We start from the raw sequence: 18,379 nt of genomic DNA on the forward strand, positions 1-18,379 counted from the left end.
GTGAAATCCATCGACAGTTCATTTTGGTTTGTGATATTATGCTGGACATGGTCACCTACTACACAAGATTTCTTCCCACCTTCTTCTAATGCATTCTATACATAAAACCCGAAAAGCTAAAAACTATTTCCTAGATTCCTTTGCACCTAGGCTCTAGATATGAGTCAAGTTCTAACACCTTGATATGTTTGAGTGATTTTTTTTTTTAAGATTTTATTGGGGGAGGGGAACAGGACTTTATTGGGGAACAGTGTGTACTTCCAGGACTTTTTCCAAGTCGTTGGCTTTTTAATCTTAGTTGTGGAGGGTGCCATTCAGCTTCAAGTTGTTGTCCTTTCAGTCTTAGTTGTGGAGGGCGCAGCTCAGCTCCAGGTCCAGTTGCCGTTGCCGTTGCTAGTTGCAGGGGGCGCAACCCACCATACTATGCGAGAGTCGAACCAGCAACCTTGTGGTTGAGAGCCCGCGCTCCAACTAACAGCCATCCAGGAGCTCAGCGGCAGCTCAGCTCAAGGTGCCGTGTTCAATCTTAGTTACAGGGGGTGGAGCCCACCATCCCTTGCGGGACTCGAGGAATTGAACCGGCAACCTTGTGGTTGAGAGCCCACTGGCCCATGTGGGAATCGAACTGGCAGCCTTCGGAGTCAGGAGCATGGAGCTCCAACCGCCTGAGCCACCGGGCCGGCCCTGTTTGAGTGATTTTTGAAAAGCAGAAATGAAGCAAAGACCATCTTCCTCCTTGCATTGACTGCTTTTTAATGACAAGAAAAGTCATGAAAATGCCAGTGTCCACTCTTCACCTTCATGGCTACCCAGAGGCTGTTGTGATGACGGCCAAATTCAGCGTTTCAGTTTCCAACTACAGAGCTCAGGGGATCCACAGGAGCCTCCCACTGTGGAGGCAGGTATAGTGACTCCCTGGTGGCTCAGTTCTGCAATGTCCCAGGAATTAGTCCTTAAAGCCCTGTAGAGCTTGCCTCTTTAGCTCTTCCAACAATTTCACAAATACCCGAATATAATACTAAACTCCTTTCCTCTTGAAGTATCTGGTGTATTTTCTGATTTCTGGAATATATCCTGATTGTTACTGATAGAAAACACTGAAAACTCAGCCAATGATCAAAGATAATGTAGGTTTACTAAGACCTTCCTGCAAAGCCTTGTAAGTTGTTAAAATGTAGACCAAGAATATCTCTGGAATTGACAAACTGGGAGACTCTTTGCAAATTTTTTCAGAGCTCAGAATTTCACACAGCTCACTAAACTGCAGTGTCAACACTCCCTTTCCCAATGTGACATGTAAGTTTCTACCAAGAATAGAACCATACTGGTTCTATTCATAAAGCTGGAGGCATAAATCAAGAAAGATAAGTAGTGATTATTAAAGAAACCAGCAATAACTTCAGACTGATTGCTGTGATTTGAACAGATGTTTGATAGTGAAATATAAAGATCAACAGGAAAAAAATAAGTCTATGGAAAACTTTTTATTAAAAAAGCCTAAGACCTGGTTTGACTTAAAAACATTTCACCTATACATTTAAATTCCTCCCTTGTCTAGAAGCTCATCTAAGTTACCTAAAACCAGAATCAAATTAAAATATGACTTTGATAAGGATCAAGGGTACAAACTCAGTTAACCGTACTTCCTTCTTGCCTGACAGCACACGTCAGAAAACACAGAGGGGTCACGTACCACTGTTTCCACAGTCAGCACAGGAGATGAGTTCCTCCGGCTTCTTTTCCCGATTTTGTTCTTTTGTACCAAGACAGAAACTACAGATGGGGATGGGTTCAGCAACCGGCTGTAAAAAACAAGCACAATTCGCTCAGGCACTGGTACTATTTTTTAATATTAATATAAAGACATTAAAATTAGTTTTAAATTCCTACGAAAGTTATATGTAGTTACATATAACTAAATAGGGCAATTACATCACTCTCCTAAATCTCCGACCTAAGTAGGTGAGTTTTTACAAACTGGTCCTTGTAGTGACAACCTCGGCCCAAAAAAAAATCATATCCCAATTAAGTTGGTCACTTTGAAACTAAATGATACAACATGGATTGAACAAAGCAAATCTTTCCCCTAAGATTGAAAACTTCACTGAATTAAGTGCAAGAAATCACAGTATCAGCCCTTAACAGGCATAGCTCTATAATCCAGGCCATGAGTAATGAGGGTCTGCATTGAGGCCCTCACAAAAAGAATGGAGAAGAGAGATAAGAGATATTTGACAGACAGAACTGGTAGGATCTGGCGGCTAATTAATTGGGGGCGGGGAGGACAGTAAGGAAGATGGAAGACTTAGACACCATTAAAGAAGTGAAAAGGCAAGCCACAGAATAAAAGATATTAACAACATATTTAACTAACAAATGGCTCATATCCAGAATATTTAAAGAACCCTCACCTATCAGTAAGGAAAACACAGACAACGCAGTAGAGAAGTAGGTAGAACATGTCAATTGATAATTCACAACAGAAAAACACAAATAATATATAAAGAGCCAATAAACACAAGAAAAGATGCTCAACCTCATTAGCCATCAAGGAAGTAGAGCTTTAAGAGGGGCTAAAATTATGAAGATCAGCAACAGAAAGTGTGGCTAAGACAGTAGAACAGGAACTCTCTTAAATGGCTAACAGACATTTAAATAGAAAAAAACCACTCTGAAAACTATTTGACATTATCTGCTAAAATTAAACATAGGCAATACCATGTGATCCAGCACTTCCACACCTAGCTATATACCCAAACCAAGTTCAAATACACATAAACAATAAAACACAAACAAAAATGATCACAGTAGCATTATTCATAATAAAATTTACTAAAAAATTTCCCAAATAACTAGCAATGGTTGCAGAGCTAACATGTGCTATCGCCATACAGTAGACTACTGAAGTAATGAAAACAAACAAATTACAGGCAACGATAACGGATGTGCATCACAAACAACTGAATGAAAGAAAAGGCGCAAATAATGTACAGTATATCATTTTGTTTATGTAAAATTCAAAAATTTCTATATATTGTCATAAGTCAGAATAGTGGTTACCTTTAGGGAGAAAGGAAGAGGTATTGAATTGGAAAGGGACTTCTGAGATGCTGCTAATATTCTTTTTGTTGACCTGGATGGTGGTTTTATACATGTTAATTATGTGATAATTAAGGTACAGACTCACAATCTGTGTACTTTCCTGTATGCATATTTTAACTTGAAAGTTAAATTTAAATTAATGAGCATCTATGGAGTAGGACTGTAGTAGTTTTGGAACATTCTGCCAAGATGATTTGGACATTGAGTTTTGAACTTAGGAAAGAGAACAGGCTATAGATGGATTTTAAACACATCAACATGCACATAATACCTGATAGCACCCAGTGAAAAGGTGGAGTGGGTAGAATACAGTAGAGAGTTAAAGGGAGGAGAGTGGAAAAATGAGATGAAGTCTGAGATAGAAGAATATCAACATTGAGAAGCACCAAAGGGGTAAAAGGAACCAGAAAAGACCACGTCTGAGCAAAAACAGAACCAAGAATTTCAAGAAGCAGAGAGCAATCAACAATCAATGTTGGAAGATCAAGTATTGGTGGATTCCACAAGTGAGAAATAGTTGGAGACCTCAGTAAAAAAGCACCGTTTTCAGTGACAGAATAAGAGCTAAAGTCGAGGAACCAACAAACTGCCATGAAGGGACAGACAGCAGACATGAGACAGCCAAAAAGAAATGGAAAGAATTTTGACATGTTTGAGGTATTTAAGATAAGAAAGTAAAACCTATTTAAATATGGAAGAGAAGACATACACGGTCAGACATTCACAAAACAAGAAATAACAGGAACATATTATGTAGTGAGGTTTAGAGCTGCACAGTTCAATATAGTAGGCACTATGATGTGTGGCTAATTACATTTAAAATAAAAGTTAAATTAATTCCCCAGTCACACTAGTTACATACCAAGTGCTCAATAGTCACATGTCGCTAGTGGTTAGGCTACTGGACAGCACAAATACAGAGCAATTCCATCATTACAGAAAGTTCTATTGGATCACACTGGCTTAGGAAACAGGATGATTTTAAAGCATGGGTGAAGGGACTGGCCATAGCAGTGGATAGCACAGACGCACACTGTAGATGGGATAGTGAGTGATAACAGAGAAAACGTGAGGGTGCTAAATTCTCACAGCCTCTTTATTCCTGAAAGAAAAAAGAAAGAAAGAAAGAAAGAAAATCACCTGCTAAAAAGTGGGCAGGGATTGGTTAGATAGAACATGAGAAAGTGATAGCTGACTGAGAAAACTGAGAGGTGAGATTGGCTGGGTCCAAGAACAGCGTTAACAAAACACCCTCCTATCAAAACAGAAAGTGGATACACATTCTTTAGGCAAGACAGAATTAGAGAAGTATGTATTAACATAGAGATAAGTTCAAAATACAGGAGAGAAAAGTTGACGGAGAGCCTACAAAATGGCCTCCATCTTTTCATAAACTAGAAGGCAATGTCACTTGCTTTAAGAGAAGTAGATAGAGATGGGTTTGGGCATTTACAGAGAACAGGAAAAGTATGGAAGTCTCTATGTGGAAGATAACAGGGAATCAATTAGTGATGGAAATCAGCCCTAACCACAAAGCTAAGATCAGAAAGAATCAGTTTGTAGTATTTCCAATCAAATGGTTTCCTTCACACTTCTGAAGCCTTGGACTGACAAAATCAGAGAACCTTAGACTGACAAATTAAGCCAAAGGGGAGGGTTGACTAGAATGTAAATATGACTATTTCTAAAATGGTTGGCCACAAAATTGATGCTGGACATCATGAGCAGAAGGGAGCTGACAAACTGAAAGATAAAGAGTTGAAGTACCATAGGAATCCTGATGAACTGGAGATAAAGGTCCAGTAGGAAGTAAAAGAATTGGAAAAGCAGGATTGAAGACTGTTCTCAGCAGAGGAACTTTCGATCTAGTTTGCGTTGCCTAAGTATAAAGTTTTAGCTAACAAAGAAAACTCCAATGGCAAGTAAGCATAACTTTTTTAATATTAGTAAGCACTATTCTAGACACTTGAGGGTGCAGTCGTGAGAAAGGCAAGGCCCCACTTTCATACTTTACATTCCAGTTGAGCACAGAAGTAACATGGAAGACAACATCAAGAAGCTGGGAAAGCGTGATTTTAGAAGAATCATATAAATGTGTTCAAGTCAGCAAAAATGACTGTGCCCAGGATAAAGTGTTAGAGAAAACATTGATAAATGACAGCCAGACCCTCACCCTCCACCGGCAGAAAAACCCAGAGATCGAGATATTAGTAGATGCGAAGAACTTCATGTCAGAAGAATGTGTTTAACTAAGGAACAACAATCATCCTAAAGGCAGTGAAAATCAAAGAATGTATCTATCAACTCTTCTTGAGTCTGTCCCCATCTCACTCTCTTTTTAAACTAGGGTAAGAATGTGAAACAGTAGCTTCACCTACTAGTGGTAGGCTAGTGGTACCACTTTCACATATAAAGTACATTGTATTACTTCAGCAATCCAGTTATAAAGGAACAAGTTGAGCTCAGATAAAGAATGCTATGGAACCTGCAATCACGGAGGAGATGGAGAAACCTACTTTATAATAAAGAACAATAGGGCAGAGCAGGAACAATATCATAATTCAAACCAAGTTACCATAATTAAATTATATTAAGTATAGCAAAGTATTTAAGGGAGCAAACATACAAGGATGAAGAAAAGAGAAAGTCTGAAAAGGAAATTATTGTTATTCTTCAGCATAGGAAATGTCTTAAAAAATTAAAACTCTGTAGTAATTTGTGTCTTCAACACATCTTTATCATCTAGAACTAGACAATAAAGTTCCTACTAGCAGAAAAATGTTATATAAAATCATACCTAAGAAATCTTTAGCAAAACTGTCCCTATACGTTCCTGTATGTTCCCTATAATATTACTGCTTGTCAAAATTTTTTATATATGATCAAGGCTTCATTTTACTAAGTACTGTCTATCCCAAAACAAAATAACTGAGGTCATTCAAACCTACTCATTAAAGGGGGGATGCGGGGGGGTAATGATTTAGACAAACTGGCTGCCTGGTTACTGGGAGCTGTGTAGACAGTCAGTTTTAACTCAATTATTCTGGTACTTATCTAATGGCCATAGACTTAGACCTCACCTACTCATTACACGAAACAAGTTGCTGATTATCCCCAGTAATGACAACTTTACTTAAGTTTAAATAGTACTGATATTTACAATGTGAAAATAAGACAGGCTGAAAAGCAATTTTTTAAAGTCAAATAAAGACACTGGTGCAAACAGACTCAAGTTATATAGAAACAGGCAGTTTTCCGTGACACACGGCAGCTCAGCCACATTCCCTTAACCTAAACACTTCACACTGAAGATGTTTATTCTTTGACATCACAGGACCAAACAGAAAAATCATCAATTTTTCAGCTACCAAAACAATATTGAATCCACAGAGAAATACTATTACTGACAATTATGATTTCTTTTTAACTACTTGATCATTTCAGGGTTTTGAAGTGCTATCTGGGACAGAGTAATAGTATTTTGAGGATTAGTCATTTTAGTTGATGAGCTACAAACAAAAAAGTGGTTTAAATAAATCGTCTAGGTGGCAACATAATTATGAGGTTTTCTTTATGATGAAACAGCACTGTGTGATTTTAGAATATGGCTAACTATACTGTTAAGAGCATAAAAAAGTACAACTCGGGATCATTCTCATTCCCAAAATATTGATGACCATGAAAATCAGTGAAAAGGGCTAAAACCACATTGGGTTCACTGTAAAATTTAAACCTGAAATGTACTAAGGTGGTTTTAGGACACTGAAGAGAGAAATTCATATCATTTTCCAAGTAAAACCTTACAAGCTGATTTCATTATCTTGTATCAAGAAGATTAAGTGAGAACAATTGTTAATACAATGAAGAGGGTAAAGGGGGTCAAATATATGGTGAAGGAAGCAGAACTGACTCTGAGTGGTAAATACACAATGTAATATATAGATGATGTATTATATTACAGAATTGCACACTTGAAACCTATGTAATTTTACTAACCATTGTCACCCCAATAAATTTTAATTTAAAAAAATCTGTGTAGATAAGCAATATGCCATATAATCACTATCCCTACACCTGTCCAAGCTTAGTCCTTATCTTACTGCTCTCATATCAACATAAAGTAAATCTGTTCCTACTGCTAATAAAACAAACAAACAAAAAGTTTGTAGCAAATCACCTTACACACCATTAAACACAGCAGCCAGAGCGAACCTGTTACAAGTTAAATCAGAGCATGGCACCGGGCTGCCCCAAACCCCCCCTCCAGTCCAATGACTTCCCTCTCAGACCACATGCCAAATGGCTACAAGACCCTAGGTGATCTGCACCCCCACATAGACACACAATCTCCTCTCTGACTGTCTCTGCTGCTCTCTCTCTCTTACATCTACTCCAGCTGCTCTGCTTGTGTTTTCTTCACAAGTCAGATGTTCCCATCACAGCCCCTTCACATTTGCTTCTCCTCCCATCTGTAACGCTCTTCCTTCCCTAGATCCCTCACGTCTCTACTCAAAAGTCACCCTCTCAGTCAGGCTTTCTTTGGCCATTCCATCTGACATTCAAAACAACTCACCAAACACAACAATTCATATCCCCCTTCCTTGCTTTATCTTTTCCCCTAATCCTTTTCATGTAGTTGACATATTGTGTGTGTCTTAGTATTTGTCCCCCACTAAATGTAAACGTTATGAACGTTCTGCATATAGTATCATTCAGTAAGTGTTGTTCAGTACATTAGTTAAATTACCCTGCAGAACTAGAAATAATAAGAATAATAGTATCTTAGAAAGAACAATGAGTTGGTATGAGCCTGATAAAGCTATGAGCTACTCAGTAATAATTTTAGTATATAAAGGCTCTACTATTTACAAAGCAATCTCACAAGTAATTTCACGGTCTCAATAACTAAATAAGAGTTCTGCCACAGTAACCCACTTCCATTCAATTTCTCAAAAGCAGGGGGAGATCTGTGGCAGGAGGCACTCAGATTGTATCTCGTGGCGTCTGCTGCTGTAGGCTGCCTTAAGCACCACGCTGAGATCTCCGTCATAACCACCAGATGGCAGCATTGAGGCAAATCCATAGTAGATGCTCTGATAAGTAGTTGAGCAGCGTTGAGTTGAGCTTTTGGAAATAATTTTTAAAAACAAGAACAGTAAAAATTTTGCTCAATGATCTCTACTATGTGAGGTTTATACCATGAAAAAAAGGATTTTTAGACACCAATCATTTAGACTACCTTAAATATAATGACATTTTCTAGATATCCAGATAAGATAGAAGTTGGTTAACTTTTAATCCAATTACAAAAACTAGCTCACCTTATGCCTTAACAATTTTGTTGTAAGGCAGTCTAAGAATTAAAATCTAACAATCAATCACTACTCAGTCTCAAACTAAAACCTCTTTCTGACTGCTGCGTATCTGAGCCAGCCAGGTTGCTCTGCACAAACTACCGTGAGTTCCTCTCAAATCTACACACCTAACCTCACTTCCTTACTTTTTTTTTTTAAGGAGGGCGCAGCTCACAGTGGCCCGTGGTGATGGAACTGGCAACCTTGGTGTTATTAGTGTCAAGCTCTAGCCAACTGAGCTAACCGGCCACCCCCACTCCTTACTTTTAACTTTTCTTCAAGCTACAGCCTTGCCTACCTCTTTGGATTCTAGTGGTTCGAGCTATTTGTTATCCTGCCCCTTTTTTCTCCTGCAATTATAATCAAGTAAATTTAACTGCAAATTAACTTTCTTCAATGGATATTTATTTCACACAATTTGAAACAAATAATTTTCAGCTGATATCATTTATTAGTTGGTAAAACTGCTAAAGTACTATAATATACATAATAAAGCTAAAAGAATCGCTTTATTATACAGAATAAATACCCAAAGAATAAGAGGAGTTAAGTATTAGCCTAGAAAAGTGGAAAACTGAAATATTTATTCTCAGTCATGGTACAGTGAAGGAAACCCAAACGGTGCCCAACGACTGAGCATGAGGAAAACATATTGCTAGGTTTTCAAAATACTGCCCAAAGCATAGGAAGTCTGCAAATAGTACTATTTGGTAAGCACTGTAATATTAAAAAAGAGAGAGAGAGAAGATAAAAAGCAGTACTCACATTTTCAAAGCACTTACACATGTCAGTGAATATAAAACAAAATCCATACAAAATAATTAGAAAACAATTAAATACTATTCATATTACCTACTTACACACCAAAAAATTCAAAAGAAAGCCTTGTGAGAGTATTTGCACAATTTGGTTATTTCCAATATCATCGGGGAAACAATTGGCACATAAAGTTCACTTAGGAAACTAACACTTTGTTGGAAGGTGTTTGTACTTGGTTGAGACAGCTGAACAAAATACGTTGTTCTTTTCCAGTCAGGCAAGCCCTCCTCTCAGTTTCACCCGGTTCTTCATTCCGTCACTGCTAATGAATGGCCTTGAGTAAACTCATGCTCCTCTCAAATCTTGACAGTTTAGAACTCAACATTTTTTTTCTTCATCATTTCCAGAAATTTATGCCTAGATAAGCAGACGTTGCCCTAGACCTCTGTGTCTTACACATAGTATGTACTAAATAAGCATTTACTGAAATTAAAATACAAAAAAATCATGCTTCGCTCCAAATAGGTTTATCAGTTGCTGACCCAAAGCCTCTCCAAGACTCAATCATCTTCAGGGGAGGAAATAATCTCTTTAAATTCTTCAGCACTCTATGTACTATCAAGCACTCTAGGGCTTCTTACTAAACATATATTTAGAATAATTTTTTTCCTTAAAAGTATACAGTTGCACAAGATATATAATTAAAAGAAAACTTGAATGGCCTGAAAAGAGTCAACTTTCCATTATTTATAGTCTACAATAAAGTAACCTTGTAAATTTTAATCAGCTCCAATACAATCCATTAGCCACTACAAAGCCTTAATAAGGGTACTAAATTTAATTCATTTTTATTATGAGTTCATTTAATGACTTCTACAATTAGATACAATAACAAGATTATTGGTGAAAGAAAGTTAATGGTATAATTATATCAGTAACGATCGATTTCAATTTACATTTTTTACCATGTATATAGATTACTGTAAATTTAGATGCGAAAGCAATCATGTGTCAAGATACCATAACAATGTTCTACTTCCTAATCAGAGGTGACATCAAAAATGATAGTATGCACTATTTGCTGAATTTAAATTTTACTCTAAGACACTATAAAATTACTTTCTTTCACATATTCATCACTTATTTGAAAGTTCCACTTTCTATTTGTCAGTGATATGTCATTTTCCTCATTCATCCAAACATGATATTGCCAAGGTATTACTTACTGTCTCTCCTTTCCTTTGCGGTCCTTTCCTTTCTATTTCAGTTTCTTTTCTATACCTATGGCTCTCCCCTAATTCAGAGTCCTATCACCATAGGTAACCTTCTATACGGACTGGCTTTGATGTTTTTCCTACACATTGCTATCACATTAATACTCCTAAAATACTATTTTTTTATCCAGTTATTTGCCTGGCTCAAAATTTAGATAACATATACCAACTGCCAACTATTATAGGTTGTTATGCAATTCCCTCCATGATATACGACACTACTTTTCTCACACTATCTTCCTCTGCTCTCAACCTACTCCCTTGTCTTCAGAAAGCATAATTTATACTCTTTCTCCAGATGATTTTACCCTATTCCTCAAAGTCCTCTGTATCTATCTCTCTAAGAAATCAGCTCAGTAGAGATTAGAGACAGACTGAGTTCTGCCACTTAGGGCATCCCTTTGGCCAAGTTACTTAACTTATTTGGTATAAAATGGTACAACATACCTACCTTTGAAGTTATTGTGAAGAGTAAGTGAGATAAAGTTATAGGACTGTAACTCAAATATAAGAAGCACCTATAAATGCTAATTTCCTATATCCCTTTTCACAACAACCCTTCAAAGTTTATCTCTGTTAAGTGACTGACACTTTTCAAGTCAGAGTAAGTTTTTGTTTTGTTGTTTTAACATCCCAAAAAAGGCAAGGTGATTATATTTTCTGTGGACTAACAGATTTTCTATATGTTACTTATTTACATGATCACATTAAGGTTTTTAAAAGTCTTTTTGAAAACACGTATTTACCACACTGCACATTACCCACTTTTGAAAAATTCTTTAGTGGTACTTTGAGCACAAGAGCATTAGCAAAAGAATATTTTCTACACTAAAAATACATAAAAGTGACAGTTTAGAAGGACCAACATATTCAACAAGACCTTCATGTTCATCACATTTGTAAGAGATTGCAATTGCGGACATTATTCTGGCCAAACTAAGGTCTAAGATAAGTAACACTTGAACAAATTGGCAAATAGCATCATTTTCCTCAAGACCTACCAAAAATAATAAAATACATGTCTGATAAGATGTGTATTGTTCTGTTACTATCAGAATCATGATAGTTTGGAACTGGAAGGGGTCTTTAAAAATCATTCTATACTCACTTTACCAAAGATAAAAATCATCGTCAAAGGCTACATGCATGACTAGTAAAGTGGTTAGAGTTATTCAGAGTCAGGTAGATACTCTGACTCCAAGTCCAATGCTCTAAACTGCTTCAACTCAAACAAACTATAGATAAAATAATTTAATCTATTATTAGATTAAAAAATAATTTAAAAAGTGTTGAAAGAAAACAACACTTGACAGATGGAAAATGGTTCGTTTCCATTAGTGGTAAATAGTGATACTATTTACTAATAATATGATGTGGCAGGATTTAAACTTACACATTTAAAACTAAAACCACAGGTCCTCCTGCCTCCTTCAAAAAGTAGCAAGATTCATACCAATAAGAACTCAATCTTTTATCCCCTTTTCCCCCTCTCGAGAACGATCAGGAAAGAGAAAGAAAACCAAAAACAGAGAAGCCACAGCAGGATCCTAAATGGACCTAAGGGGTAATGAGATCTTTTGTTTTAGCACAGTCCATCAGCAACTCTGTAAACGAGGTGGACAACACTGTCCTGCCTAAGAAACAGAGAGTGAGCGGGTGGAGAACTGCGCAAGGCTAGAATGTGGAGCGGTGGCCAGGGACAAATTCATAGAGGTAGGGTGGTCAAAGGATTTTTAAGAACTGTGTAACACCCAGTTCTAAATTGTTTCTATGCTACAATAAAAATCTTGAAATTTGCAGTCCACGTGTAAAACAGAGGCAAGCAATATTTCAGTAATAAAAAAAGTAAGGGGGCTTAAGTTTGGTTTTGTGCAGAACAAAGAGAACCCATCCAAGGAGCTACAGCGAAAATAAGATGGAGGCCTCGGGAACCTAGTGAGAAGCACCATAATAATGTAAGTCCCTGAGCAGCTGCAGAAATCTGAAAAAGAACGAAATTTCCCCCACAAGGAATAAGGAGCTTATCCAAAGACAAGGTTCAGCTGTCAACTGCCTCCAGGCGCAGTGGGAAATGCGTTTCTACCTACAGACCATCCCGAAGTTCCAGGATTTCCAGAAGGAAGCATACTTTTACATTTTGTTGGCTTCACGCTTTTAGTTTTGAAAGAAAAGCTTTGTTTACCCTATTTATAAAATCATTTTAAAACTCAGATAATAAAGGGAAAAAAATAGTAAAATTCTCTCCCAATCTTCCTCTTCCTGCCCTATAATGCCTAACATCTCCTGAGCATGCAAATCGCTGCTATATGCTTTACAGTATTAACACTTTTAGAAAAGACCTCACAACCGCCCTAGGTATATTATCGCCATGTTCAAGATGAGAAAACAAATCCCCAGAAAGACAAATTTACACAAAGTCATAAAAAGAGGCAGAACCCAGATACCAACTGCAGGCAGTCTGGCTGCAGAGCTTGTACTCTTCAACCTGCCATTGCGCTGTCTTTTCATGTATATTGTTCTCAGCTTTTCCTATATATACATTAAATATATATATACATAAGTCTATACTATGACAGTGTATAATCTTTTTTGTTAAATATATTTCCACATCGATAAATCCAAATCAACATCATCTTTCCAATGAGTATATAACATTCCACTACATGTGTAAGATAATTTAACCAATCCCTGATTAATGAACATTTTATACTTCTAATTGTTTATTATATTCAACACTATAATCAAACACCCTTGTGTATACATCTTCGCTCACTTTTTGGATTCTTTCCTTAGGATGTATTTCGTGAACTGGAATTGCTGGGTCAAAGAGTGTACACATTTCTAAGATTGTTGACACATGCTGCCAAACTGAATTGTAAAGAGGCTGTGCTCCTGCCAGTACTGCGTGCCAGCTGTGAAGCTGTTCTCACCCCCGGTGACGCTGGCTCAGAACGCAATTTCATTTCTCCTCTGTCAGCTGCCTTCCCATTAGGCCCCACCAACAGGGAACGAGAGGCAGCCTAGGAGGTAAAAGATGACGAAAGAACAGACTTGCTCCTTCTAGTCTGTTTCCTGTTCCTACCAGCGTCACCCGAGCGGGTCCTTTTCCTCAGCAGCAACAGTCATCTGCACTCATCGGCAGCAGTAGCAGGGCCACGTACCCTCTTGCGAGGTCTGCATCCCAACTTTGTGGGGTCCCTCCCCAAGCTTTTAAAAGCAACCAGGCAGTGGGCCCTCCTCCTAGTGTCTGAACCCCAGCTCATCGGGGCCACTCCTCTACTCTTCTAGGGTCTAATAATCCAAATGTTTTTCCTCTGTTCCCTCAGCCCTAGAGATGGTAGCTGCTTAAAGAATTTATTACCTCTGTGTCACTTCAGTGTTCCCGTTTTGCTTTTTAGTTCTCTAACCTCCGCTCTACCAATTCCCTACACTGCATTCTCTCGTGGGGTCTGGTTTTCCTGAGTGTATCGTGCCTGATATGTTACCTAATAGCTTAATGACTGGGCATATCCATCTATCCTCAGGTCAGAGTTATGGGCTGAACTGTGTCCCCCCAGAATTCAGATGCTGAAGCCCTACCCCTCAATGTGACTTATTTGGAGGTAGGGCTTTTAAGGAGTAATTAGGGTTAAGTGAGGTCACAAGAATGCGGCCCTAATCACACAGATCTGGTGCATTGTAAGAGGAGGAAGAGACCTCAGGAGTGTAGGTGTCCAAAGAAAAGATCGTGTGAGACAGCGAGAAGGTGACCATGTGCAAAACGAGGAGAGAGGCCTCAGAGAAACAAACCTGGCTGGCGCCTTGATCATGGACTTCCAGCCTCCAGAAATGTGAGAAAGGAAACTTCATTTTTTGAATCTACCCAGTCTCTGATCTTCTGTTATGGGAGCCCTCCCTGCTGACGAAGGCAGGCAGCTACTGAACTCACCTCACACCAGTCTCATCTTCAAAGTTATCTCCACATACTATTATCCATACTATCTATTATGTATAAGGGCACTGAGTAAGACACTAGAAAAACAAGATGTTACAAAACAGTTCCCTGCTGCTGGGTCTTACAATCTAGTGGTAAAACTAGTACATATGCATTAAAAATACATTACAGTACAGGGTAGCATATGATAAGGAACAAATGCAATGAAAATACTATAGTTACAGGTGCTCAAATGAACCTATTCAAAATAATTGCTTTCCTAAACGACAGCCTAAAAGTTTTTTTTAAGTAGAATATTTCAGTTTTATAGAAAGCATACACTAATAGCCAAAACCCTTGTTTTTGGACATAGACTTAAGCAGTCTCACCAATAAGAACCCCAAATTTCAAGCTCTCATACTAACTTCTTTAATTCAACAGACAGTAAATAAACGAAATCACTTCTGTTCTAGAAATGTCTATGTGCAATGCTGATCAATAGTTAAAAATCAATACTTCTCTAAGCTGTCTTCAAAGTCCACTGAAAAAATATCTCTCTTCCTGAAGAACAGAGAGATATTTTGAAAGTAATGTAATGATTCCGGGTAGCTATGAGAACCGTATCTTCTCCACAGGATGCTAATACTGCCGAGAACCACACATGTGCATACGCGCCCACACACTCGCATACCCTAAGTCGTATCACATCAAATTAAAATTTCTTTGAAACTTAAATTTATTTCATCTTCAATATTACCTTTATTACAGTATAAATAAAGCCTTAAGTGTTTAACAAGTTTAAAGCCTGCGGCCAGTAGCTTTTCAAAAGAAAAGATAATGTACTGAGGGTGGAGAACACAGTGACATAATGCGCAACACGGAAAGCCCTGGCAAGTGCAAACTGCACACACACAATAAGAGATCAGGAGAGAGGCTGAAGCAGCCAGCTTGGTTTCATGCTGCAAATTTTTGGCAGACATTCAATTCCTTCTGCTGTTTTCCTAGCCAACACATTTATCTATGTAATGTCACCAGATCTAGGGAGGGAGTGAGGTTGAGAGGAGGGGGAAGAGGATAAAAACTGTTTTACAGGCTGCCAGCCCCTCCGCACATGCTGTTACTATACAAAGGATGTCTAGAAAGCCAGCTTGCTGCACTGATCCAAATGCTGCAAGCAAACACACACACACACACACACACACACACACACACACACACACACACATGCACACACTAAAGAACAACCGCAGAAAAGGGAAGTGCCTTTGGAAAGAACAAAGCCTGTAATTAAAGTCTTGATTCACAAGGAAAGACACTTTTGAAATCAATTTCAATTCTTGGGGGAGAGGAAGACATGGGGGTGTATTCTAATCCTGTGGGGAAACAACTAGTATTCTGCAAAAAGCCTGAGCTGGTCTGATCTATGCCAACTACAAGCATACACCACCACAGAAATAAACCAATAATATTTCTGTGAAGCAAAAATATTCTATTAAATAACAATCAGTTTATAAATACCTAATGTACACTTTGGCAATGACTACAGGGAATAAAAGTGAATTTTAAGAAACAGCAAATGGGAAGTCCTGTTTGCACATAGTAAAGTTTGCTGTTCTTAGCACTCCTGTGAGTGTGTGTGTCTGTGTATGTGCACACGCACACATGTGTGAATACACAGTAGGAATACCGAAACTAAAACTGTAACTGGAATATAAAAGTAGAGATTAGAATTCATAGCTCATAACAGGGCTATTAGTTTCTGTAAACGGACACGCCAATCCCACAACACTACACAAGTTCTACTACCAAATGCAGTACAAGAAAATTACAAAGTCTGAGCATTTATTTAACCTGAGAAACCAGTAAATCTAAGTCTAAAACCAAAAATGCTTTTTCAAGATAAAAATGCTGTATCTCCAAAAATAGCATACAATCTGCCCCTAAGTATGTGTCATAAAGAAACAAACAGGAAATACCGTGTGTTGAAATCAGGAGTTATAAACAACTTTGTTCTACACTGACATAGTTTACACACACAAAATATAGTCGCTTCTACCAACAGTAGTACTTAGGACTTCCTTCAGATTAAATTTAACAATCAGCTAGTTAAAGAGATGGCTTGATAGAAGGTTATCCAAGCTCTCCAGCCCTAGTTCTCCAACTGTGGGCAAGTAACTTTACCTGTCATAGTTCTTCATTTGTAAAATGAAAATATTGAATGTGAGTATCTCTAAAGAGTTTCAGTTCTTAATCTCTAAAATTATAGGTATTTTAAATACAAAATAGGATTTCCCGCTTTCAAGGAGCTTACAATCTACGGGTGGCCGGTTGGCTCAGTGGTTAGAGCACAGTGCTCATAACACCAAGGTCGCCGGTTTGATTCCCACATGGGCCAGTGAGCTGCGCCCACAAGTAGATTGAAAACAACGACTTGACTTGGAGCTGATGAGTCCTGGAAAAACACACTGCTCCTCAATATTCCCCAATAAAAATTAAAAAAAAAAAAAAAAAGGACCTTACAATCTAGTTAAAGATAATCATAATAAGTAATCATAAATGAATTAGCCAATAATATAAGACAGTGACTGATCCAGAGAAGTTACTCAACAAGTATGTAGGCTGTAAGCAGACTGTGTTCCGTGACATGAAACTGAGGGGTCTGGTCCTGACTTTCGGGGCTAAGAGACCACAGGAGAGCTGAAGCTGAGGTAACTTTAAAACAGATTTTTGCTGGGACTAGGAGTTTCACTAGCACTCGAATGTTTAACTCCATAATCCCAATCAATTCAAATTCCATGTAGTTATCTCATTATCCTCATTCTTTGGATAAGGAAAAAGATATTAAGCATTAAGGCTTAAAAGATAGTAAGTATTAATGACATAAAACATACATTTGAAAATTTTTATTACTTAGCCCCAAATATCCCTCAGCCTAGTATGACTGGTTCACTTAGAGCCAGGCAGACTAAGAAAAGATTAGGCTAAGTGTGAACGTCACAAGCTTGATCCATAGATAGTAAGTCACCAAGCTCCTTCATTAGGATAAACAATCTAAAGTTAACATTTTTAACTTCGAAAATCCTAAAGACTAATAAACAAAATCAAAACCCATCCTCAAGGGATATTGTCTTTAATACTGTTCTTAAAAACAGCGCTGTTTAACAGAACTTTCTGTGGTGATAACAATTTTCTGTACCTGTGCTAATATAGTAACCACTAGCCACATGACACTACTGGGTACTTGAAATGTGGCTACCATTACCTTTTTTTTCTAACTTTAATTAATTTAAATTTAAATAGTACATGTGGCTAATGGCAACTGTCGGCAGTTCTAGAAAGACATTTTAAAACTGATAAAGTTTTAAAGATCATGAATAAAGTATAAAAAAGTGAATATAGCAATGTCTACATAGCAATTTTTCACCTTGAAAAAGAAATTTTAATATAAACTCTACAGTGTATGACTGACCGTGTGCACAGGCGCGACGCGAGCTTTCATATATATCACGTGCCTCACGTCATCCCTCATCTTTAATTTAATGCTCTCAGGGTTGAATTTAATTGGTTGCTGAAAATACATACAGCTAGTTGTGGGTTCTTCTTTTTTCCTCCATAAAATAGAGATAACAGTAACTAAATCTGTCTGACTTGACTAAATGAAATAAAATGGAAACCATAAAGTACTCTGAATTAAAACATAAAAAGGCATCATTATTTTTATAGGAATACAATTTTAAAATATTATTTTTAATGCTATTATCTCAGGAAACTTCTCAGTAATTACGATTCTCATTGAACAATCATATATATTCTAGGTGCACATAACCTAGTAACGGAGTGGAAAAAAAAAACAACTATAAGAAAAGGCGTAACAGTGTCTTCATGGAAAAGATAATATATGAGGTGGCTCTAAGAGAACTAACGTGTGTGTTTTACATTCTTCACAAGTCTTTTGATGCCTTTTTCATTTTTCCACA

At 37.6% G+C, this 18,379-nt stretch overlaps 1 protein-coding gene across 3 annotated transcripts in view; it reads right to left on the reverse strand.

Annotated features, from left to right (window-relative positions):
* KAT6A (lysine acetyltransferase 6A) overlaps positions 1–18,379 on the reverse strand; it is a 94,444-nt gene that overhangs the window by 41,497 nt on the left and 34,568 nt on the right. For all 3 annotated transcript variants that reach the window (XM_019742058.3, XM_074329599.2, XM_074329598.2), the window contains one exon: positions 1,694–1,802. In XM_019742058.3, coding sequence (XP_019597617.3) covers positions 1,694–1,802 — 109 coding nt within the window. The remainder of the gene's footprint in view (positions 1–1,693; positions 1,803–18,379) is intronic.

The sequence above is a fragment of the Rhinolophus sinicus genome, chromosome 16 (assembly GCF_057876585.1).
Source record: "Rhinolophus sinicus isolate RSI-liver-muscle chromosome 16, RSI-T2T, whole genome shotgun sequence".
Classification (NCBI taxonomy): Eukaryota; Metazoa; Chordata; class Mammalia; order Chiroptera; family Rhinolophidae; genus Rhinolophus; species Rhinolophus sinicus.